This window comes from Paracoccidioides lutzii (assembly GCF_000150705.2).
Source record: "Paracoccidioides lutzii Pb01 unplaced genomic scaffold supercont2.20, whole genome shotgun sequence".
Lineage (NCBI taxonomy): Eukaryota > Fungi > Ascomycota > Eurotiomycetes > Onygenales > Ajellomycetaceae > Paracoccidioides > Paracoccidioides lutzii.
In genome coordinates this window covers 176,147-200,282 of record NW_015440966.1, presented here as the reverse complement: position 1 = coordinate 200,282, position 24,136 = coordinate 176,147, and the positions used below count along the sequence as shown (strand labels likewise).

The window sequence follows — 24,136 nt, the reverse complement described above, 5'->3', positions numbered from 1 at the left end:
CCCTACCTCGATGGAACGAGTGAACGCTAAAGATTTGTCTCAAAGAAAGGATGGATGGCGAAAACCAGCAAATCCTTCACTCCGTGACTCATAACCGCGAAAAAGATTTCCCATCGGGCTTCAATGGCTTTCGAGGACTCCGGCCGGAGGAGTAGGCGAGCTACCAAAACAGGATCCCGATCGGCCTAGGCTTTCCTTCTCGGATTCTACTACGGGAGACCACAAATGCTGGGATCGTTTATTTTGTATGGTACCTTCCGGGCCGTCCCATTCACTGTCACAACCCTCACCGATATAGTTGGTCAGTTTGATTGTCCCCAACTTATTAGCAAATGGGACGGCGCCAAGTGCCGTTCTTGTCTAATTGCCCAGTTTGCTAAGTGTAGTAAGAGGTATACACCACCTGCGGGGGTAAATTCTTCCCCGCCGCACTCACATCCACACTTTTCTGCCAACTCCAATACCGTTCTGGCGTTTCACAGAACTGGCACTGGGCAAGGATATCTCGGATACGGGAGTGGCCTCGTGGCAATGGAAACCACGGTTGCTTCATGAGAAATTCTCTCGTGAGGAAGGATATGGGAGGGCTTGTAGTTATCCGATCGTGCTTCGCAACGGTATCTAGCATATATGTTTCAAAGTGGGCTATGTCTGGTTGCCTTTCGTGATTGAGATCCCGCTTGGAAATCCATCGTCTTTTTTCTAGGGCGGAAAACATGCAGCTTCAATACACTAAAAATAGAACTTCCTCGTAGATGTCACATGAGCATCGACCAGGTGATTAGCCTGCGTTCGCGGATCGCCTGGATTTCCGGATATCTGTCCAAATCTGAAGTGTTCGCTTCTACCATTCTGCGGTTTAACGTAACTCGACCTCACGACGTCCTCGATTCTAGACCTACCGAGTGAGTTGGGTTAATTCTTCACATACTGCAAATAGATTCAGCACCCACTCAGTTACGATATACATCGTGACTAACAGCTTTGCTCGGCATCCCACTGATATTTAATTGATTTTATCCTACGCTTCAGCTTAATCTCAAGAGAAAAAAAGATATAGACCACCTCTCTCTTCAATGTGTTAATTAACAGCATGAATCTTCCTTCCAACGCCCTAGCGACAGGATACCTCTTTTTGTCCACACAGCATGAGCTCCCATCGTCTCACATAGTCATCCACCTCCAGCCATGTTTGGTTCTCTTCTGGGGAGTTCAGGAGATCAACCGGCCGCTCAGTCGGAGAGGTGAAAGAGCAATCAATCGAACGGACATGGGCCTCTAAAACATTCCGGAGCCGCATGAGAGGCTGAAGAATGAGTTGGATGGCCTCAGAGGCTCTCTGTTTTCCTGGTGAATTCCTAAGGACGATGGACACATCAAGGGTGCTGATATGCGGATGAACTGCTTCCAGTCAATCAATCAGCCTCTGCAGAGTGCTACATGTGGTAGAAACAATGCAATCCCAGAATTCAGAATACTCAGGCCCAGACTGCGGCTGCGCCTGTACAGAAATCCAACCAGTAGTTATTTGACGGCGGAAGGACCGCATCTCAGAAATCATCAGCCCACTGAGAACACACAATTGATCTTGACTTAATATCCCTTCCATCAGTGTGTGATTCATTCTATAGTCTGCGTTGATATGTAGGCCGTGTTGCTCTGAAATTGTAGGGAGGTCGGCACAGTTATAGGTATAACCGGCGATGGAGAACGAGCATGGTGTAACGTGTGAACTGCGAGTGGAACGGAGTGATAAAGGATGGAGATTGCCTCATTATATGTATCTGATGGTGGCAGGTTTGAAGGATCGCGGTCTTGGTTCCTGCTCCATCCGACTGGAGGGGTGTCTTGTCATAAAACTCGGCGGGAACGATTACAGCAGATATGCATATATCTGTAGTCTTAATTCGCCGGTGCTGGGGGGGGGGGGGGGGGGGTCTCCAAAAACTGACACGACATTATGTGGTCGGTTCTTGTAGCAAATGATAAAATTCAGAGAGTGAGGATTTCTCAACCAAAAGCGGCAGTGGTTGGGCCTTGTTGCTGGAACCCGCTACATACTACAAACAAAGTCCAGATGAGAGCCTCTTTTATAATTCACGTATTCTGTCCAGTGTGGCCCCTTTGCACCATTTTGCCGGTTCCTGGGTGCTTGCCTGCAAGGTTGTATTCTTCCAGGTGCCACTGTTGCCTCTGGAAATTGGAACAGACTGTGCCGCAATCTTTCGCGGCGCTGGGGAGACCCAGACCATTCACTGATGATTGTCAGATTCTCCATGCTGCGCGGCACAATTTTCGCTGATGAATACTTGGGGAGCTACACAATAAAACTACCTTCTCCTCGATGCCGTAAAGACCCTATTTTGCTGACGGATCAGCGACTACTAAGGCTGGAGAATCCGCAGATGATTTCCTGCTATGCGTGGGCACACTTCATGATAGTTTGATTGGTGGTCATCCTATAAATATGCAAGATTGCTAATTGCTAGCTTAGCTGCTAATTTACCACCAGGGATGAGCAGCCGAAGATCAGGTTTTGTCCAGGCCCCCCCCCCCCGCACACTATTTTATAAGAGTAGAAAACAACGCGGTGACTGCAAAATGTCAATATTTACTCCCAGGAGGGATCGATTTCAGCTGCAAATCAATGACTTCACGCGCTTGTCCCGGAAATGATTGTTGCTGAGGGCCGATTGTCAAAACCAAACAGCGAAACATGCTGGATGAGCCCCGAATAGGTATAGGCTACTGAATCACATGATGTAATAATAGATTGGTCTCGCATTACATCACGTGATGTACGCGTATAACCAGTTAGCTGGCCCCACCAATGAATCACGTGGACATGAAAGTTACAGGGGTCCAACGGTTATCTCATCATAAAACACGACGAAGATCCCAGGTGAAGTAAATGAATGCCATATCATATTTTTCTGTTGGCCGCCATTTTGATCAATGGTCCGGACCGACCATCGACCAAGGTTACTACCCGCCTATTACCTCACACGACAACCACACGGGCAGCTGAGAGCAACGAGATGTGGATGCCCTGCTAGTGGGATTTAGTTTTCATGGGGCTTTACAGTTTTCCCGCAGTTTGATTGTTTTGGCCGCTTTTAAAGTTTTGGCCGCTACATCATCAGTGGAACCATCTTTGTTTCCCTAGTATTGATGATATGTTAACAACATGATTAGGTCAACTGTAGAGAATGTTAGTTGGAACTACTTAGGAAAAGTTATGACTTTTGCTATATTAAAGACAGTCACATGCAGTGACCCACATGGGCGTCCTAACTAACCGCCTGGTGCGAGGTAATATGGAAAAACACCGACTTCAAGATGGGAGAGAGTCAGTCGGGAAGACATCAAACTTATAATTCCTTTTTCACTGCGAAGGAAAAATGGGGGGAAGCAAGAGACTGTCACCCCAAGTTCGCAAATGGTTCCCCGCAGTGGGAGGCAACCATGTTGGGAGCGAAATCTCTGAATGATTTAGCTGCTTTCCAGGTGGAGCAAGTTGGGTGGAGACTCGTGTGTCCCATTGCCCCCCATCATTCGCCAATGATGGATCTAACATGACCCGCACATCTTCCCTAGTGATTAGTCTCTATTAAATTAAACTTAGTATATTTATAATTAACTAAATAAAAATATTTTTATAAAAATTTAAATCATATATAAATTTTTATATTAAAAAATAATATAAATTTAAAAATATATTTTATCAACTTAATATACAATTTTAAATCTTATATATCAAGCTTAAATATTAAATTAATTAAATAAAAATTCATAAAAATATCATTTTTATAAACTTTTTTTCAGAGTTTTATTTCAAGTTTTTAAAATATAAAATTAGAATTAAGATAATATTATCAAAATCAATATATAAAGTAAAAACTTATTATTTATATTAAATATCTTGCTGATTTTTATCAATTAAATAATAATTTTCTTAATTATATATAATTTAATTGAACTTTTAAAATAATTATATCTAATTCAATAAATTAAATTTATTATATTAGTATTGATTGCTCAAAAATTTTCAACAACTTTAAAAAAAATCCTATAAGGACATTTGACATGAATAAATCAAATGTCAAAAAAAAGTATAAGAAGCATTATAACTAATATCATAAAAGAGTAGAAACATAGGCACTATGAATGCTATGGAGGAAAAAGGATAGCAATGAGTGAAAACATAGATATAAAATTGAATAGTAGCAAATCACTGAATCTCTTGAAGGAATTTAAAAATTAAGAATGTTTAGATATATGAATGAGTAGCAATAGATTTCATCTCTAATCTTTCATTAAATGAGAGATTAGCGATGTAGTGCTGATTCTTTCCTTCAGAAAGCACTGATTCTAAGTGCTCAATTTTCAGTGTGAGAACAAAAGCTTGTATAAGAGTTTTGATATCACAAATATAATTGATTGAATTATGTAAATATTTTGAAGTACTAGTTCTCAATTAATATCTGCAATTTTATATATATTAAATTATATCTATGAAATTTTTATTTAATCAAAATACTATAAATTATAAAAAATTTATATAATCTAAATTACAGATAAAAGCTAAAGAAATAAGCAATTTGTCAAAAATTTAAATTAAGAATATTGACAAACATCATTCTTATATCTGCTGTTGTATTCATATAATAATAAACAGTAATTTTCTTTATTACTTCATGATAAATTTTTATTTAATTGAAAAGTATAAGCTTTGTTTTATTTTTTTTTATTAACTTTAAAATGTTTAGAAAATGATAATCTTAAAAAATTTAAATTTCAATTAATGATGAATTAGATATATATAAGAGAATATAAAAAGAAGAATGTATATGTCTATGAAGTTTTTAACTTCAGATATGATCTTATGCTTGAGTTATTATGTTTGACTGAATTTTATGAACAGAATTATCCACTTTTATTTTTAAGAGAAGATTGTGAAGTTTATTATAATTTTCATCATGTATATAAATCACTATAGCTTTCTGAAAACATGAAAAACAAAACAATCAAGCATACAGATTCTTGATCAGATAGAGCATTATTTTGATCCACCCCAGACAGTGTCTTCCGAAGTTGGTCACTAAATCCGACAGGATTTTGGGAATCACTACGCGTTTTCTAGGTGAGGTTTCCTGTCGTGGCTGGAAAATCAAGTTTTTTTACCGTCCGCACGTTATTGAATGTAATATCTGTATATCTATTTCTACTATGCTCAGAGAATACGTAGCAACTTGATCTAATTTATACAGAGGTGTGGGTGACGATAGTATAAGCGAGATATAACAGGAAAGATCAACACACGTTTCGTCGCAATTCGGGATGAGCAGAGAGCGAGCTGTGAAAAGCATCTGTTGCTACTCTTCGAACTATATCTATAGATATTATCAGCTTAATACCGCCTCCGTGAATAGATAAAGCTGCACCAGCGTCTACGTCCCTCCCTCCGTCATTCAGCGTTCATTCACAATGCGCCCGCCATCCTCCCGTCTTCTACGGGTATTGCGCCCTTCAGCAAGAACACAGCAAATGCAAATACCCCAATGTGTAATGACGATAACTACATCGCCATCGCCATCACGATCACTATCATCATCGTCCTCATTACAACCTCAAACGCACGGCCCTTTAAGCCTGCGCGTCAGCGCACCAGACATCACCAGTCAACATCATTCCGTGCTACGCAATTTCTACACTACCTCCTCCTCCCTCAACAACAACCACAGTAATAATAATACCAAACCCCAATCCCCCCGATCCAACCCTCAACGGCCCAACCCCTCCGACACCCGCACCCGCACCCGCACACCCACACCCACACTCAGCCGTACCCCCAACGAAGACAAACCCCCAGGAAGTATCAGCGAAGACATAACATGCGATCCACCTCTCTTCACTCGGAATGTGCTTATGGACGTAGCGGGCCCGTCCACGGCAATCGATGCGTGTTTGCCAGATGGGTTCCACTTGAATAATGGGGTGAAGATTACGGGTGGGGATGGGTGTTTGTTGGTCGATGGGGAGGTTTTTGCGTGGAGGCCGTGGGAGGCCGGAAAGAGTGAGAGTGGGAGGCAGATGGCGGCGATGATTAATGAGAAGGGCCAGTGGGAGGTTGATGCGGAGGTTTGGGGGGTGTTGAGGTTGATACGGCCGAAGCCTGGTGGGTTTTTTTTTTTCACTTTATTAAGAGTGTCATATAGTATACACAGTTTTCTTTTACCTTTATATTCCTATTTACCTGTTCATTTCTCTATTTGTGGACGGACACGGCTTTCGCTTTTGTGTTTTATGTCCACTGGAAACGGAGGGTTTATATTGAATTCTTAGGGCTAACTACGTATTCTATTTCACTTTTAGACCTTCTTATTCTTGGACTTGGGGCCTCTGTCCATCCCCTCTCTCCAGAGACGCGGAGGCAGATCAATCTTCTTGGTATCCGGGTTGAAGTCCAGGATACGAGGAATGCGGCGGCCCAGTTTAACCTCTTGGCTACGGAGAGGGGAGTGCGGGAGGTCACAGCGGCGTTGATTCCTGTTGGCTGGAAAGGGCCGTAGTTGGGCGGGAGAGGATGAGGGAGTAATTTGTATGATGTTTATTTGTAGCATGGTTCTAATTGTTTGGTGACGTTTTTGAATCCCCCCCTGGAGTTATCGATTTACAATTACAGGATGATTGGGTTGGTTTTGGGAAGTGGTAGTCATATCCATATATACTACATACATGCACCTTCTTGTAAAATACATGAGGGATAGGAGGGTTGTAAAGCTTCTTCTCTCATCATAAAACATATATTTATTTTAATCCATCAAAATCCATCAGTTCCATCAGTTTCTTGGTTATGTGCCATATACATAGATATAGTTACTCCATAATTTTCCCGTGCCCAGTCCTAAATTTGAGGGCTTGGCGCGGGCTTTGTAAGCGACCCTCGTAATCAACTGTCACAAGCTCAATTAACAACTTTCACAACATTTGACTCTTGGGGGTTGGACTTCCAGGCGGTCCTTCACTAGGTGTTGATGTTGACATGTGTCTAGACTCTTCTTAAATCTGTTTACAGCCTCATCCCCTTCAGAGAACCCACCGCCAAAGCTATCTCAAGTTCTCTCCTAACCATGTCCGATCCTCTGCTCGTGCAGCGCTCCTCCTCCGAGCATTCGTCGATCCGAACAGGCGAGGCCGACGCTCTCTTAACCGGTGAACGGACATACCGCGATGAAGAAAGGAGTCGCTCTTCCATATGGCGTGAGATTGGGCTCTTTGCCTGGGCTCTCTTCGCTACTGTCGCTCTCATCATCGTCGCAGTCCTCTACCAACACCAAGCACAAAAGAACGCATCGGGCTCAGGGAAATTGGGCCCTGGCGAGAAGCCTACGGGGAAAAGGAATCTGATATTCATGGTATCTGATGGGATGGGCCCGGCAAGTTTATCGCTGACTCGAAGTTTCCGACAATTCGAGAGCCACCTGCCTATCGATGATATCCTTGTCCTAGACCAGCACCATATCGGAACCTCGAGAACTAGATCCTCATCTAGTTTAATTACCGATTCTGCAGCTGGCGCAACTGCGTTTTCCTGCGGGAAGAAGAGCTATAATGGCGCCATCTCTGTTCTTCCGGATCATACTCCGTGTGGTACGGTTCTTGAGGCCGCAAAACAGGCTGGTTATATGACTGGTATAGTCGTAACAACTCGAATTACTGATGCTACACCAGCTTGTTTTGCTTCTCATGCTAACATGCGGTCCTACGAAGATCTTATTGCTTTGCATGAGATTGGAGAGTATCCTCTTGGTCGAGTGGTTGACCTAATGATTGGGGGTGGACGTTGTCATTTCTTGGCAAATTCCACCGACGGGAGCTGCCGTGAAGATGACAAAGACGTGGTGAAGCTAGCTAAAGCTAAGGGATTCTCATATATCGATGATTGGGTGGGATTTGACCATCTTAGAATGGGCGAAAATGTTAATCTCCCGCTTCTTGGCCTTCTGGCACCAAAGGACATTCCCTATGAAATAGACCGCCGCCTGCTGAACAATGTGTATCCATCTCTAGAGGAGATGACACGTATGGCTCTAAAGGCATTAAGCAAAGCTACCAAAGATAGCGACCAGGGTTTCTTCATCATGATAGAGGGTTCAAGGATAGACCATGCAGGCCATGGAAATGATCCAGCAGCCCAAGTCCACGAAGTTCTCGCTTATGATAAAGCGTTCTCCGCAGTTCTGGAGTTTCTTGAGAAAGATTCTACCCCCGGAATCCTCGTTGCCACGTCAGACCACGAGACTGGCGGGTTGTCTATCGCTAGACAACTCCACTCCTCTCAGTATCCAACATATCTCTGGTATCCTGGCGTGCTCGCAAACGCCAGCCATTCCTCTGAGTATCTTAGTAATACCTTAGACGCCTATCTCGACGGCGCTGGCAAAGGTGCAAGCAAACCAGAGCGTCAAAAATATGTCCGCAAAAAGCTACTGGCTGATGGATTAGGCATCCATGACGCAACCGACTTTGAGGTTGATAAACTGATAAATGGTGGTGGCGCTTATACTTTTGCAGACATGATTAGTCGACGAGCCCAAATTGGCTGGTCCACGCATGGACATTCTGGTTAGTTGTTTAATGCTTTGTCTCCCATTCTTCTCTTTCCTTTGAATATTTCAAAGCGTTTTTTACTCTGTAAATCACTAAAATTTTGTCCAACAGCTGTCGATGTGAACATCTACGCCTCCTCGCCTAGCGATGCCCTCTCCCTAATGGGGAACCATGAAAATACCGAAATTGGCTTATTCCTCGCGGACTACCTCAATATTGACCTGGAGAGCGTTACCAAGCAGCTGCAAACCACACGTTCGTCTTCACATGTCACTGATGATGGCAATGTTAAGCCTTATGCTTGGATGGGCCCACCACTTGACGATGGCGTAGTCGTTGATAAACTCGACACTTACCATGGCGATTTCAAACGAAAGAAGCGTGATGACTCTGTCAATCATCTTGTTCTTGAGAATCGAAATTTCGACGGGCATAATTGTGGATGTGGTTCGAAACATTAAACTTGTTTTAAATCTTTTTGTCACCTGTACGTTGTTGGATACCAACCTTTAATCAATTGCCTCCCTTTTCCATTAGTATTCCTAAGTTTTTGCTTAATCTTTTGATTCTTCTTCAATACCTCTTGAATATCTTTGTTTCTCTCTCTGTCTTCCAGACACATTTATCGCTGAATGTCTATTTTCTCGGTTTCTCCCCCCGCCTTTGCCATTGCCTCCAGTTTGGGAATTGTTTTACTTCCTTTAAACGGCTTACTTATACGATAAACATTTGGTGTACTGATTTGCTTTGCAATATACTCCCTTGTGCAGCTGTTATTGCGTTCTATTGGGGGTTAATAAGTTCTGATTTAATTACTTGATATACGATTGCCTAACCCTGTGATGTTCACATTTGGTTAAAATTAACATACTCCCGGTTTGTAGCTACAATGCTTTGCTAGCTGGAAAATCAACTTCCTCATTTCTTCCCGTGAAGTTGGTGTACTTCTTCTTGCTCAATGTAAAGGATGCAAAGAAAATAATAATGGCAGAGGCAATTAGATAGTTAGAATTTTAAATCATAAAATGATTATCCCTGACAGACCAGAACTTACAACCAGATAAGCCCATGCGATCCAAATACCAAAATGCGTAATTCTACTGGGGTAAACGTAAAATGTCGGACCCTTCTGTCACGGGACCTAATTGCCCCCCGATATATATATAACCTTTGCAATCGATGAAGCTTGCCATTCTGTCATAAAACAAAGAAATGCATTTGCCATTTACCCATTGCCATCACATCTCAAGTAAACCGAAATATTACCCCCCTTGGAGAACCAGCAAACCGCAAACCATCCACGCACCCACCCTACCGTCCCCCTCTTATCCAAAACTCCCACACCTCCGTCTCCCGCCTTCTCCTCCCCAAACACCTCTCGCACTCCTTCGCCGAGTGTGATTGACTCAGTATATTCTCGTAATTGCGAAGCGGGGTGCATCCCGGCGGATTCTTGAAGGGGATGAAGATATCATAGCGCAAGCATTCGCCCGGGTCGTTGATGCGTTGTAGTTGGCGGTACAGATCTGGGCAGAAATCGATTAAGGCGAAGAGATTGTGACAGCAGGCGTAAGTGATTTCGTGGTAGTAGCACATCCTCCTTTTCTTCTTTTTCTTTTTTTTTTCCTCTTCCTCTTCTTCTTGTGGTATGGCTGTTTTGGGTTGGTTTGATAGGTTTGAGGACTTTGTGTGGTTGATGTGTATTCTCTTGTGCCATGGGGCTACCTCTGGGACGATGCTTGCGGGTGATAGATGAGAGGATTCTTTTTGTCTTTCTTTCTTCTTCTTTGGGACAGACTGCCGTCATAATAAGTATCTGTGACGTGGATTGCTGAGATGATCCGAGATGAGAGCCGAGAGGCGAAACAGAGGGTTGGTGGCGGTAGGAAGCAAACCACACGCGTTCAGATATTCAAATATCCAAGGTGGCACAATGACAGAATTGAGATGAGCAAAACTGTGTGATGTGTTTCAATGAGAGATCTGAAATTATGCGTTCTCAGCCCAAGGGGGAGGGCCCTGACATTCTTCTTGAAGCATGAGAGTTTGCCGAAATCGGTCAACTAGTCAACATTTACAACCTTCCACCTGCGGGAACTCTTGAGATCTATCTGGGAACAATTTTCAGATCTGATCAAGAGGCAAATAATAACTCTGGGATGAAGAAACGGAGGCCCTGGGGCTGATTATGATTGCTTACAAGAAAGAATCAGAAGTTCGAACTGACAGGAAGAGGCGAGAGGTTGATCCCATAATCGTACATTTATATTTGCCATCATTCATAATTCTTCCCATATAAAAGAATTGGTAAGTGAATCTTGAAAGAGAAGAACAAGCAAGTACTGGAATGACAGCGAAGCCTTTCAGGGCACAGCAGTGTCTGGAGCAATTGGGCAGGAAAACATAGATACCTAGTCACTGAGAAAGGTATCTTTTGTTCGCTTGCATTTTGTAGATACCACTGCGAGTAGTCCCTTGGTAAGTTTGCTTCTTCCTTGAATGAATTCTTTGAGAGACTAGTCCATTTTCAGGCGCTGTTGATTCATCATTCATTTCATGAAAATGATAACAGTAAGAGGAGGATGGCACAGCAACTTGCTGTCATAATTCAGACAGAGGCAACCATCAAATCCTTTCTGTTCGAAGATCAATCATTAGGCATGGAGACAATGAAGTTTCATCAGTATCAAATATGACACATTATTAGGTCAGATATAGACTGGGAGAGTAAATCACAATCAACACATAATTAAGTGAACAGACGCTCTAGTGTCATGAGATATTTGAGCATCTATATCTTCTGATGAAGAAAAGAGACAAACAATCTCTACAACTGCAAAGAACACCAAAATCTAGCTCATGGAATGACCTAGGCAAATAACAACAGTAAAGAACAAGAACTCAAGACAGATTCAGGGTTATTGTTAAATCTCACAAGTATGAATCATAGATGTGTGGGGAGTTTCTTGCCTCCAACAAAGCTTGAGGTGTCACAAAATGTTTGATTCAGCACTCGGCAACCTGCAGCAGCGGAAACAAGAGGGGTAAATGTCTGCGACAAATCTAACCAGATGGAATGTGGGAGAAATTGCAGAAGTAAAAGGACATTTGTGTTTTATCTGAACAATACACAATCTCATACTTGGGTGTCAATCTGAGGCGTGTGCTGGAGAGGCATTCTCAGTTCTCTTCGGTTGGTAGCAAGCTTACCGGCGCAACCATGTAGATAATATGCGGAGAGCTTGTAGTTTAGGAGAATATGGCCAAATATAATACGCCAATATTCCTATAGGTCCTGGAATTACAGCAGTAGATCTGAAGAGAGTGGGTTGTAGAGAGTAAACACGGAAAAGAAGACTAACCTTGTGCCGGGGCCCCACAAGATTTTAGGAGCTGAGCCGGGATTCATTATCGCAGCAAGAAGTAGCCTGATGGACGATATACCGAAATAATGACCATCTCTTGGAATAGGAATGGGAAAATTAATTACGAATATATGGGTTGTGTTTTAGTGATGCCTTTGCATAATATATTTTCTTTCTCAATACGAAAAAGCCGGAGCCCAGAAAATTATTCCCGTCAGGGCAGCGTAGGTAGATAGATAGCTTTCACAGGCGGTACAAAACAGGGGATATTGAAACTCTAAGGAAGAGAAATAAATGGGATGATTCAACGTCCAACCTGAACACATTGTAAAAGGAAGAGGAGAGAAAGGGAGGGAAAAAAAAAAAAAAAAAAAAAAAAAGAAAAGAAAAGAAAATTGTACATTCAAAGAGGGAATATTAAAAATTTCATATAACACAATAGTCAAAACATAAAATCCTTTACATATTGATCAAAACCATCGCAGCAACGAGCACCGCGAATATCGATCCTATTAGAAGTCGTTCGCTCTGGGATGAAGAGCTGCTTTTACTAGGAGGAGCAGTGAAGTCGGTGGATGGCTTGTTATTTTTACCGTCGCTGCCATCGCTTCCTCCGTCACTTGGGGGATGGCCATTTGTGCCCGGACCAGCTCCAGTTAAACCGGGAATGACGGCGACAGTGTCAGTCTCAGTGGGGTCCGATCCACCTTTGGTCCCGGATTTGGGGGGATAGTCTTTGTCCATATCGACGCCAGTGCCAAGGAGCGACTTGAGAACAGTATTTTTGTTGGTGATCTTAACGGTGTCCTCAGTTCCGGCTTTGTCTGTGTATATGTATGATTTGTCTCCTTCGATCTTAGCACCCGCAGGCGGATCGTAGCACTCAATGGTTACCTCAGAAACGATAGAATAGTAATAACCATTGTTTTTGATATCCTGATGATTCCAGTCGATGAGACCACCTGCCCAGTCAATAGTACCCTTTGCATTGGACGCCTGTCCACCTGGCCAGAGAGAGAGCTGAACTCGAGAAGGTGATTGGGGGAAGTGGTATTGGTTAGTTTTCTTGTTGAGCGTATCCTTTTTCTTCAAGGTACGTCTGGGCTTTCCATCGACGGACCAAGTAATTGAATCCGGTTTCCAGTCGATCTCGTAGGTATGTTCCTGGGAAAAGGTGTTACCATCGACGGAAACATTTTGTCCGTTGGTATCTGCATCGCACCAGCCAAGTTAGCTAATTCAAAAGCAACGATCGCAATGTAAGCGATCAATTGAAGGAAGGGGGAAAATAATACAATCAATGACGCCCTGGAAGTACCAATTGGTTTGGGCAGTTTGCAAATCAGCTCCGATGAATTCGAAATCAATCTCATCTTTCACATCAGACATGAGGATAAAGGCGGAAACAACGCCCGCCCCGCGACTGGTCCTCATTTTGGCAGAAACCTTTCCATACCACACGTAATGGTTATTGGCAATAAGGGTGCCGACAGACTCCTTTGGCATCGTTAAAATCAATTTCCCGTCGTTGGAAAGAGGTTTCCCGCTCGAGACCCAGTCCGCCTTGCTTGCATCGCCAAGATATTTTTCTCTCGACATAACTCCATCCAAGTTGTCGAAAGTATACGATTTGCTTTTGCATACTGGAGCAGGAGTGCATGAGTCGATAGAATGAGAAGAAACTGGGTCACAACCGCCGAGACAGTATGCCCCAACGCCACATTCCCCGTATACTGCCAAACCAAAAACGGGCGCGAATCAGTCACAAATTCGCGTGACAAATGACACTTTGGAACGGGTGGATTACTCACGGGAGCAGCATGGGGTTTTCTCGGGACACTTTTTATCATGACTGCATGCTACTTTTTGTTGCGCTAACACGGCCTGTGAAAATAGCACCAGACAGGTAACGAATGTCGCAAGACGAGTCATCCTGAGAGATACAAGAAAGGATCCAAGAATCCGGAAAGTCGTTAATCAAAACTCTCGCGTGGAATATATCAAAGGGCCTAGGTATTAAAAGGCGATAGAGTAATGCCAAAAATATACAAGAGATACATAAAATCAAGATCCAAAGCCAATGGGTCGAAGGGAATCGTTTTATCAGATTTCCAGGGAGGTGACCGTGGACCCACACACAAAACGGTACAGAAAGGAGAAGATAAAACTAGACAACGAGAGTGTGGTGAGTTAGGGTAGTAATGGCCACAGGCTCCAAGGAGGGCACAAAGCGATTGAAATGCGTCCTTGAAAAGAGGAGAGAGTGACGAAAGAGTGACTTTTTCTCACAGACGGTTAGAGATCTTGAAGAAGGAAGTGGAAGATGAGAACGACCCATGGCTAAGAGAATGAGGAGTCCCATCCCCAGGCTTTTTGCAACCGATAACCACAGGCCAAAGCCCAGTTATTGCCTCAAACTGCCCAGCCATGCCCATGCCCATTGGGTACAAGGATCCCCCTGGCTCCTTGTAGAAAGTCACCGGGGCGGCTGACGTCTCCCGTACCATTGATACAGGGTCAGATCGGCATATTTGCCCCTATTTGCCAGTGTTTCCATGTTTCGGTTTTGAAAGCTTTAATACCGAAGGCTCTATCTGTTTGCGGCCGGATGGGCCTTGGTTCAACAGACGAGCCAACCTAAAAAGTGTGGATAGTCCAATAAAGATCCATAAAATCAGCCATGATCCTTAATACGGTTAAGCATGTTTTGCAAGCCACAAAAATAGCCACACTTTCAGCCTATCAGCATTCAGCTGGTTGTCCCCTTCCAGCTACGTTAGCATCTCTCCTGAGTCGGACGTGCTGCTCTGGGGATATGTTGCATCTTGGCCTTTTTTTTTTTTTTTTTTTTTTTTTTTTTTTTTTCATTTCAAGTCGGATAGTGGTAGTCAACCAAACTCCAACACGCAGTACTCTGTGCACAGCTGACATTTGCCAGGCTGTTTAGACAATGTGTTAGGTAGACCAGCAAACAAAGGATGCCTGGTTATGGATAGATGGTATCGTCACCGGGCTCGTTGGGCGCCACGTCAAATGTTCAAATGAACTGGCCAACCGAACTTTGCAAGCGGGTTGACAATTCCTGACAACCGTCTGATGATCAAGACCCTGCAATGTATGAATAATATGCAGGGGTAGGCTGCACAAACGGGATGTTAACTGGGGCGGTGGTTGTAGTGACTTGAGTCTCGAGTCTTGACTCGTTGGCCTCTCGGCGTTAACAGTTCGGCAGTCACGACACCGGAACGGGCCGAGGAGGCAGTTATGTCACCTGACCGAGCAATATTCGGGCAAGGTTTCTTCTCTCTTGCGAGTTTGTTCATTTACTGTGCTGGAATGCTTTAGTTTTTGAACCTTTTTTTTTTTTTTTTTTTTTCACTCCAATGGTTTATTCCATATTATCGGGAAGAGTAAGGGAACAAATATATCTCTTCCTTCAGACTGCAGATCAAATGTCACGGATTGCCCCCGCTCATTGCCAATTCAAATACATTGTACAATCAATAGTTACATTTGTTGAAGTTCATGGCATTATTCAAAAATTGTCATGTAGTCGCTGTGGACAACAAGACAGGCTCCTCAAATGTCGATTGTCGTGGGTAATATTTACCAATCCGTCCAATTTTCACGCTCTCCCGAGATGCAATGGCTTCTCGCAAGGGTCGGTCGAGTACGTGACCTGGACGCCAGCATATGGGCCATGCTCAGATGATTTCTGCCAGAACATCTGTCGAACATGCCTGGCCGTTTTCACGCTCTTGAAAGCAGCAGTCACTTGAATGGAAAAATATACCCCAATTAGTCGAAATCTTTCCTCTTCTTTCATTTCATAATGGGGTAGTAAAGCTCTTTACAGGAACATGAAAGCAATCACAGGACATACCGTTTCCAGCGTTAAACTTCCATATAAAATCCACCCCATCCTCCCCAGCAATTCTCATGATATCGTCTGTCAATCTCTCAAAGGTGCACGGATATGCAAGCAGTCTCGAGCGGACAAACGTCAACCGGCGCCTCTCTTTATTCGACATGGGTTTGTCCATATTTTCCAAATCCCTATCCCAGTCCCGCACCAAACATCTGTCATATCTGACCTTGAAATCAGGTCCAAAACGGCCATAGCCAGTTTTCTTCGTGGCAAGTTTGTCTTCGATCAGGAAATTGCTTGCATGCTGTGCATGTAGGAATGTAATTTCAGCGTATCCTGTATTATGCACAATTTCAACACTGTACAGTGGACCCTCATGGATTCTCGCAGTGAGGAAATTCAAGCTGTGAATATTGAATTTCCCCTCCACAATTATGACTCCCGCCTTCTTGTTCAGCTCTCCTTGAGCTGGATTCGGGGCTTGCACAATTCGCCCACCAGGGTGGATTGGAACGATTGGGGTTGGACGTTTGTTGCGTCGGTTGCTTGATGCATCAATCAAGGGTCTGTTATTGTTAAGATGGGCCTGAGGTTGGGCTGCGGCTACAGAGGACCACAGACGAGCCGGGGGATTCGGGATTGGATAATGAATGGGAACAAGGTCAGCATTTCTCGGTTGACAGGTTTCCTTCAGCATTCGCTGGTATTCATTGCGGATGAATTCCTCGTTGTCATAACCATTAAGCAGGTTGCTCTCATCCTAAATCTCTGCTATCAGTCTAGGTTCTCAAGCATCACATAATGTTCTTAATATGAAAAGGCAAATACACACTACCGAAGGAACCATCCACATTTCATAGTCCGTTAACCCAGCCGTTGCATCACCGAAGTCTTTGAAAATTTGATGAACGCTCTTTGATATTTTGTTGGCTGGCTCGTCGGAATGGATTTTGCGCAACTGTTTGGATTGTTATTTTTTCAAGTCAGCCACATTCTTAGAGCTTTTCAAGTCAAAGAACGCGTTTTTCACAGTGGTCATATTTCTGGATTATTCCTAGCTACTTACATGATTAGTTATGCTTCGCAACTTGTCCAAGACCTCGGCCATAGCGGTATCCATGCGTTGAGGTCCATCAGATCCTCCGGCCTGGCTCGATATGCCACCCATCGCCATCATCTTGGATGATGAGAGGAGCCTCGGGAGTCAGGAGGGGAGGATAATGACTCGCTAACAATAATCAATACAAGTATCCTGCAATGCAAGGGATGAGAGATGTTGTTGGGTTATACAGGTGACTGAGAAGGGCCTCAGCTGGGTAACAGTTACTGAGACTCAAACAAAGAAGAAGGCGGGCAAGAATGGAGAATAAGAAGAGTTCACACATTAAGAAGAGACAGAGGATCTTTGAGAGAGCATAAAAGGTTTCTAAAGCAGCTAGGACAACAAGCGCACATCTGCTGAAAACAGCAGAGCGGAAGGAAATCCCAGGAAAGGATAATTGGGAAGTTGAATAACACTTGAAAGAGAGTGGGAGACCTTCACTCTCCTCATAGCCGCGAGCGATTCATTCACTATTCCATGGATCTCCTTCTTCATTCTTAGGAGATAAAAGACGAATGATTCCTAGTTCTGAGCTTTATTATCCTCCTTGACCTCAGGCGAAAGCCGGAAAAAAAGAAGAAGGGGTAGAACAAAAAGGCAAGAATCTCTCCACACAAGAAAATAGACTGGAAGGTAGCGATAGATATTATATGGGATTCTGCAGCTTTCTCGCAGCTACACACAGATCTACTCATGGAAGAAGAAATGAAACGTTATTTAGTGTCAGTAATATCAATCCCCATCATCTCTTGGTTTCATTTGTTTGTTTGTTGCTTTGCCTCATTCATTCTTAACTGTCTCATAGTTTCCTTTGTGAGCATTTGGCCTCTGAAACTCTTAGGGCAGAAACCGAGAAAAAGCGACGGCCTTATATTTACCTCAACTAAAATGGAAAAGAGGGTGGAAGTAAAAATAAAATCGAAAGTCGTCTTCCTTTTGTCATGCGAGCAGTTGAAGCTGGCGGGATAAAACACCCAAAGCAATGCGAAGCAACAAAGACGCAAGCGTAAATCTCCTCCCCTTTCCAACATACGTGACGCTGAAAGGAAACGTCCAGCGCATACCAGAAAATATACTGGCCTAGTCATATATACCTCTAGGTAGGGTTGAATATCCATTCTGTCATCAAATAATGGAGGGTATGTTCTAGTTATTAACCTTCTCTTATTAGAACGTGAACTTGGATAAAGATTTCTTTTCAATCAGTATCAGCAAAGTGCACTTCCACTCCCTGAAAGTCAACTATGGTTCTGCTATTCGAAGAAAAGCAACAGGACATATACAATATGACAAGATAACTGCAAAACAAACAAGGAAAACCGCCCATTCATCGAACTAACAAATCTCAATTAACCACCCAATGTTAAGCGCCCAATATTGATTACCTAATTACCCCTGTGCGCTGCTTAGCTAGCGGCCTCCCACCAACCTCCTCCGCAGCTCCTTCGCCATGGCTCTCCTCGTCTCCTCCGTCCTAGATGCCGCGTCCCTATTCTCCTGAGCCCTCCGAAGCAAATACCGAGTACACTCGCCAACGGTTCCCCATACAAGGTACTTGTACGCCTTTGGCGCCTCCACTTCAGCCATCACCCCCTCTGCTTGCTGTTCACGGGCGGCCTTCCCGGCCTGCACTAGCTCGCAACTGATATCATCCGCCATGCCTGACAGTTGACCATATGCCATTTCGATCTGCTCAGTGCCAGTCAGGCGGAGTTGCTCGTTTCGAATTTTCTGGGCTCGATCGACCGAGGCACGATTGTGAGAAGCTAACACGAGGTTCACTTTTGGAAAGGTGTTGCTGTGGTGGTTGCTTTGTCCACTGCTGTTGCTGCTGCCGGCGACGGTCGAAGGGTGGTGGTGAGGTGAAAGGATTTCTCCATATTGCTGTTTAATCAACGATTCGGCAATGCCGTCATATACTTTATCGGTATCTTCTTTCGTGGCCCAAATGAGATGTCGCGGTTCAGTTCCTAGATATGCACCACGGACCAGCTTGACACCAAGAACGAATCCCTCCGCCTTTGCAATTGCCAAGTGCTCAGAAAGTGTTTTAGGGGCGGAACGTAAGTAGGCCTGGTAAGTCGAATACACAATAGCCCGTTGGTTTGGTCCCTTGTTATACCGTCGTTGGAAGTCAAGGGCCCATTTGTCAATCGCTGGCTGAACAGCTTGCTGCTCAGCATCGATCAACAACCTTACATTGCGCGCTTTTGCCCTCTCGCAAATCTCCACAATGGCTTCTTCGAGCTCGGACGATGGTGGTAAGCCGTGTAGTAAATGGCGGACTGATCCCTTCCCGGCTCCAGTGAATTTCAGAGCCACAAAGTCTCCATCGTCTGCTAGATCGACTGTTTCGAGGGTCCCTTCCTTCCATGCTGTTAAGTCAGCAATGCCCTGAGCCATATCTTCCTCCCGTTCTTTCGTGACCGTGGCTTGGGCCAGAGACTGTATCTCGGTCTCATCCATTGTGACTTCCCGTGCATACCCTAATATGACACCGGAGAAACCGATCTTCTTCAATTCCTTGATATTCCCTTTTACCTCTGCTCGGGTCTCTCCCGCACAGAACTGGGCATACATCGTGTGTCCCAGTAAAGTCTTCAAGAGAAGATTATTATCAGGATTCAAGAAGGTTGATTCGGGCTTCGCTAAGATTGTCAAAAATGCCAAAGAGGGGGGGAAGAGGAGAGGTGAAGACGAAATAGTAGTGACGAATAGGGATCTCAGTATAGTGGATAAAGGAAGAATCGAAAGGGGAGAAGATTTTGGCGTATTGGACGAAGGCATCGTGTGGTTCAGCGTTGCGTATGGCCTCGTTGAGCCGGGTGGGGATGTGGATGACCCTCCTGCAGCAGGTAGTGAATGGTCGGAAAGCTGGCCAGGTTCATGGTGGGAATGTCTAACAGGATATTGATTCCATGAGAAAGCTCTCCTGGCAGGAGTCCGAGGCCCAGCGTAACCGAAACACGCAGAGGTAGTCTTGAAGGCGACCTGTCTTCGCATTTCGTGTCCCTTTTGACGTTCACCTTCTCCGTTTTCCCTTTTCAGAGTCCTCCTTAGTAAACAAACAACTCGCTGCCCTTTTTACAGAACGCAAAAAGGAATACTAATTTAAAAGTACAACAACTTTAAGCCAAAAAGAAAATAAAAAAAAATAAGATAAAATAAAATAAAATAAAATAAAATAAAATAAAGTGAGAGTACAAGGTGAATATACCGCTCAGGCGAAAGAGAAATGATACAGAAATGAAAACAGCGAAAATTCGAATTCTTAGAGCCTAAGAAAGAGAAGGTGCAGAAGAACAAAAAGAGAAACAAAAGAAGATTCGTTCAAAGGAAATATAATTTCAGATAGTTTATATGGGCAGCTCCCAGAAGAGGTTGATAAGTTAGGCTGTCAGGGTATTCGGAGGCCGCAGGCGCCGGAAGGGAGTTTTTCTCCTGGAAACTTTCAGGAGAAAGCGGTGACACTCTGGGTCTTCAGGTATTATTCTCCTTCTTGTCATTCCAAGATAACCTAGCCAGTTAGTTATGTATATATAACGCTGTCAAACGCTTGCTGCCTCTGCGTTGGTGTACCCCCTCCCGAGCAATTATGCTTTCCATCAGCGCGGATATCTTCCACAGCAGCCGGTGCAGCCGTAGTAGGTAAGAGACGTAGCAATGGCGGGAATGGCTAACTATCGGGGCGTGGGGATGAACAAAGATGCGCAGTCATTGACAAAAACGCAGCAAGTTCGTTGGTTGGACCGTTGCAAAGCTGCAAGAGGAGCGAGGATAGTCTCGGATAACCCAGGATAGAGCTAATCAAACGCGGTGGAGAGTTAATAGCGACGCAGGGAATGAACATCCTAGGGTTCCACGACACTGATTGGGGGGCAGCCTGGAACCGAGTTGGTGGGGGGTGGGTTGTGGGGGGGGGTTACCGAAGGTTTGGCTCATTTTTGGGGTACCTGACTGGTTTCCTCCGGCATGGGAAAACGCATCCTGGGGGTGCTCTCGTGATTCGGAATCTTGCCACAGGGTTCCGCGTCTACCCAATGTGCGGCGGACCGTTGGGGGGGGGGCGTGTTCAGTTACATCCAGACCTGCAAAACTAGCAACTTAGCACTGTTGTTTCCAACCAGCAGGGACGCAAGGCATGACCCATGGATCGCTATTGCATTTCTGATAGCTAATAGTTAATTAGTGTAGAGGGAGCTTCCTCTACAGCTTGGCAAATGGCCGCGTGCCTTGAGTTTCGGGTGGTTCCTCCGAGTCCACAGTTGTGTGATACTTTTCTAGGTAGTTGACTGCCAGCGATCATCTTTTATCCCTGAACCCCACGGACAGATAATCTTTCAGGCATTCCGGAAGCATTAAATAGTGGAGCAGTACTGCTGCTGTTCTTCGGTGAGATAATAAAGTTTCCTACCCTTCCTGTCCAACCCTGTGATCTGTCCTAAATCCTACACGGATGCAACAAAGAATCAATCTGCAATGGTTTATGAAGTGTCTCTGCGCAGTATGTAAGCATTCCCCCTCCAGGTCGAAATTACTACATACACCTTTGATATCCTCATACGAACAGAACCCCATGGATATCTGGTAACGATGGATGTAACCAGATTTTACATGGTCTACGTGCATACAAAGGGAGGTTAGTCGTGATCGAAACCAATCTTGGCCGCAAGGATGGTTGGTGAATGGAGTTCGATATCACTCCCAAAGACAAGGTGAGAAACCTCCCACGAGCAGGCTGATAGGACAATATCAAAGGAATACTCTGTAACCTGAATCCCAATTGCTAGGGTATTGTGATTTTTCTATATATATATAAAATAACTTCGATCTGGCAACGCAACCTCATTCCGACAACTGCGCGAAATTCCTCTCAAAGCTATTTGAAAACGCATAGTTAGCACAACGTCCCACACTCGTCTCCCCTTCTGGCGTACCAGAACTCTCTCTCCGTCGCAGAACTCCGCTCCACGAATTCCGACCTCTGCCTTGCGGTTAAACAGGAATCACTCACTGCATGGGGCACTCATATCCACCGGGATTTTTATCCAAATACAGCTGGTGGTATTCTTCCGCATCCCACCATTGACCAGCCGGAACAACCAAGGTCTTGACTGGCCGTTTCCACCATTCCGTAGCCACCTTTTCAGTAACCAGCTTGGCAATGTTTTGCTGTTCTTCACTGTGCGTAAATATCGCGCTTCGATATTGTGTCCCCACATCTTGGCCTTGTCGGTTCAGAGTTGTAGGATCATGCATGCGGTAGAAGAATTCGATCAGCTGACGATAGGTAACAATGGAAGGGTCAAAGATAATCCTGAGAGCCTCGGCATCTGGGAAGATTGTCTATGTCAGATCAACTAGCTCCGTGGGCCGAAACGGACAGAGTCGACAGGAATATCTAGCAATGCAAAATGGAAAATGGAAAATAAATAAAATAAAAAAAATTAAATAAAAAGGGTCACATACGACCCGTAGTCCCAGAGCAGACGCTCCGATAGCTCGGGCTTCTCGACTCGCCACCGCAATATCCGACTCTTGCATCCAAGAGCCCCTTCCCGCAGCCAAACTTCTTCCGGAACAGGTGTTCCACACCCCAGAAGCAGCCGGCAGCGAATGTAGCTTCTTGCGCATTTTCCGGGAAGCCCCGGGCTGCGAGAGCTTCTGGAGTCAGTGGGAGAGATGGGGTGGTAGAGAACAGGCGCATGATTCGTGACATGAATGGCGGCATGATGGACGAAGATCGGGAACGAACGTTGTGAAAACCTAGGACGGGATAGAGAGAGATATTATTTTGATCGATTAATGATTGACAATGGAGGCGCTTTTATTTTTACAGATTATTGAAATTAAATCAGTTACTGATGCTAAAAGACCGGGGGAGAGCTAGAGAATTAATTATGAAAAAAGTACAAGGCGAGAGGAAGCTGGAAACAAACCATGACGGCGTCTTGATGCTTTTCTCAAGGTGGGTGGATGATGATGAGATAATCGTCCATTGCCGAACTTGCCCCACTTCGTTTGCGCCTCGGGATTGCGTCATCGGAAGAAGACTCCGCATTTCATACGGACGCTATTTATAGCCTCACACATACATGTCTGTTTTGTACAACTTCTCCAGGTGCCTGCAGCTGTAAAAAGGCTTACATTTTAAGTATCCTAAAACCTATCTGCATTTCCTTTTACTCCCCATCACGCATGTTGCTGGGTGACTGCCATGGAGCAGAACGTGGTAGGCCAGGAATGACCCAAGCTTTGCGGGATGTCTTGGTAAGCATGGTTTGGCCTGTAAAACCAGATTGCATGGTGGGTCCTTGAGCAAGATAAAAGGACTGCCAGTGATCGGCGCGGTAGTCCACTGCCCTATCCATTCGGGAATCCCCCACCTTGAGCCATCTTGTCAATTTTCATATGTGGAAGGGGATAAAAACTAAATCACCCGACTCAATGACGCACCGTCTCTGCTATGCTTCAGTTATAACATATACGGGTTAGTTACTCTTCTTCTCTTTTTCCTTTTTGGCCTTGAGGAGGGCGGTTTGAGGACCGTAGGGTTACTGCTAACCAATGTACTAAACTGGCTACCAGTTAATGCCGTTGTTAAATGACGAGAATATGGGGCCACTTGTCGAATCCACATATGCGATTGATATCACGGCATACAAGAATGGAGTTAGACCACCGTTGCTTGAAAGGGGAAAAGATGGCATAGACGCGTAGTAAAGTGACTTGGCAATATCCCGGGCCGTTCATGTGGTGTTCGTTTGCAGCCACTGTTGAGAGCAGCGGGAACTCTATCGCGAGAATCAAAGGCCTCCCTGTAGCTGCGGGTGGTACCTAGTTACCGTTTGATATTGGAGAAGTTCATGGTTGAGCAGATCGACATTTGCAGCTAATCACGCAACTTGTAGTTAATAAGAAAACCCCCAACAACATAACTAGGCTGGAGAGAAGAATTTAAACAAAACCATCGATAGTAAACTCATTTTAGGATCTAGTTAGAGCAATATATATATTTTTTCCCCCCAAAGATAGTATGGCATTGTCAGGGAGGAATGTTTGCAGCTACTAATACCTGCAGCTGTGCGCTTTTCCAGTCTCAGATCAGGAAGTGAATCAGGTGAGATGCTCGAGGGATGGTGAAACTGTTTCTTCACAAGACCATTTTATGAACCTGTGCATCTTAGA

The 24,136-nt window shown here is 44.5% G+C and overlaps 8 protein-coding genes across 8 annotated transcripts; 2 read left to right on the top strand and 6 right to left on the bottom strand.

The window, feature by feature from the left end:
• Positions 1–120: 120 nt before the first annotated feature.
• On the bottom strand, positions 121–718 carry PAAG_06782 (hypothetical protein; the record flags this gene model as incomplete). The annotated part of the gene is made up of 2 exons (XM_015846005.1): positions 121–360; positions 437–718. 2 exons carry the CDS (start codon positions 716–718, stop codon positions 121–123), a joined length of 522 nt encoding a protein of 173 aa, XP_015700440.1.
• Positions 719–5,487: 4,769 nt separating this feature from the next.
• PAAG_06781 (hypothetical protein) lies at positions 5,488–6,572 on the top strand (the record flags this gene model as incomplete). The annotated part of the gene is made up of 2 exons (XM_002791189.2): positions 5,488–6,178; positions 6,376–6,572. 2 exons carry the CDS (start codon positions 5,488–5,490, stop codon positions 6,570–6,572), a joined length of 888 nt encoding a protein of 295 aa, XP_002791235.1.
• A 561-nt stretch (positions 6,573–7,133) lies between these two features.
• PAAG_06780 (repressible alkaline phosphatase) lies at positions 7,134–9,074 on the top strand (the record flags this gene model as incomplete). Its single annotated transcript, XM_002791188.1, has 2 exons — positions 7,134–8,628; positions 8,725–9,074. The coding sequence occupies 2 exons, from the start codon at positions 7,134–7,136 to the stop codon at positions 9,072–9,074; spliced, it is 1,845 nt and encodes a 614-aa protein (XP_002791234.1).
• A 3,363-nt stretch (positions 9,075–12,437) lies between these two features.
• Positions 12,438–13,577, bottom strand: PAAG_06779 (cell wall glucanase (Utr2); the record flags this gene model as incomplete). Its single annotated transcript, XM_002791187.2, has 2 exons — positions 12,438–13,189; positions 13,274–13,577. The coding sequence occupies 2 exons, from the start codon at positions 13,575–13,577 to the stop codon at positions 12,438–12,440; spliced, it is 1,056 nt and encodes a 351-aa protein (XP_002791233.2).
• A 2,026-nt stretch (positions 13,578–15,603) lies between these two features.
• Positions 15,604–17,020, bottom strand: PAAG_06778 (hypothetical protein; the record flags this gene model as incomplete). The annotated part of the gene is made up of 4 exons (XM_015846004.1): positions 15,604–15,752; positions 15,862–16,606; positions 16,679–16,804; positions 16,913–17,020. 4 exons carry the CDS (start codon positions 17,018–17,020, stop codon positions 15,604–15,606), a joined length of 1,128 nt encoding a protein of 375 aa, XP_015700439.1.
• Positions 17,021–18,358: 1,338 nt separating this feature from the next.
• Positions 18,359–19,951, bottom strand: PAAG_06777 (carbapenem antibiotics biosynthesis protein carD; the record flags this gene model as incomplete). The annotated part of the gene is made up of 1 exon (XM_002791185.2): positions 18,359–19,951. One exon carries the CDS (start codon positions 19,949–19,951, stop codon positions 18,359–18,361), a length of 1,593 nt encoding a protein of 530 aa, XP_002791231.1.
• A 2,007-nt stretch (positions 19,952–21,958) lies between these two features.
• PAAG_06776 (peptide methionine sulfoxide reductase msrA) lies at positions 21,959–22,679 on the bottom strand (the record flags this gene model as incomplete). The annotated part of the gene is made up of 2 exons (XM_002791184.2): positions 21,959–22,281; positions 22,418–22,679. The coding sequence occupies 2 exons, from the start codon at positions 22,677–22,679 to the stop codon at positions 21,959–21,961; spliced, it is 585 nt and encodes a 194-aa protein (XP_002791230.1).
• Positions 22,680–23,130: 451 nt separating this feature from the next.
• PAAG_06775 (hypothetical protein) lies at positions 23,131–23,319 on the bottom strand (the record flags this gene model as incomplete). The annotated part of the gene is made up of 1 exon (XM_002791183.2): positions 23,131–23,319. The coding sequence occupies one exon, from the start codon at positions 23,317–23,319 to the stop codon at positions 23,131–23,133; it is 189 nt and encodes a 62-aa protein (XP_002791229.2).
• Positions 23,320–24,136: the final 817 nt, after the last annotated feature.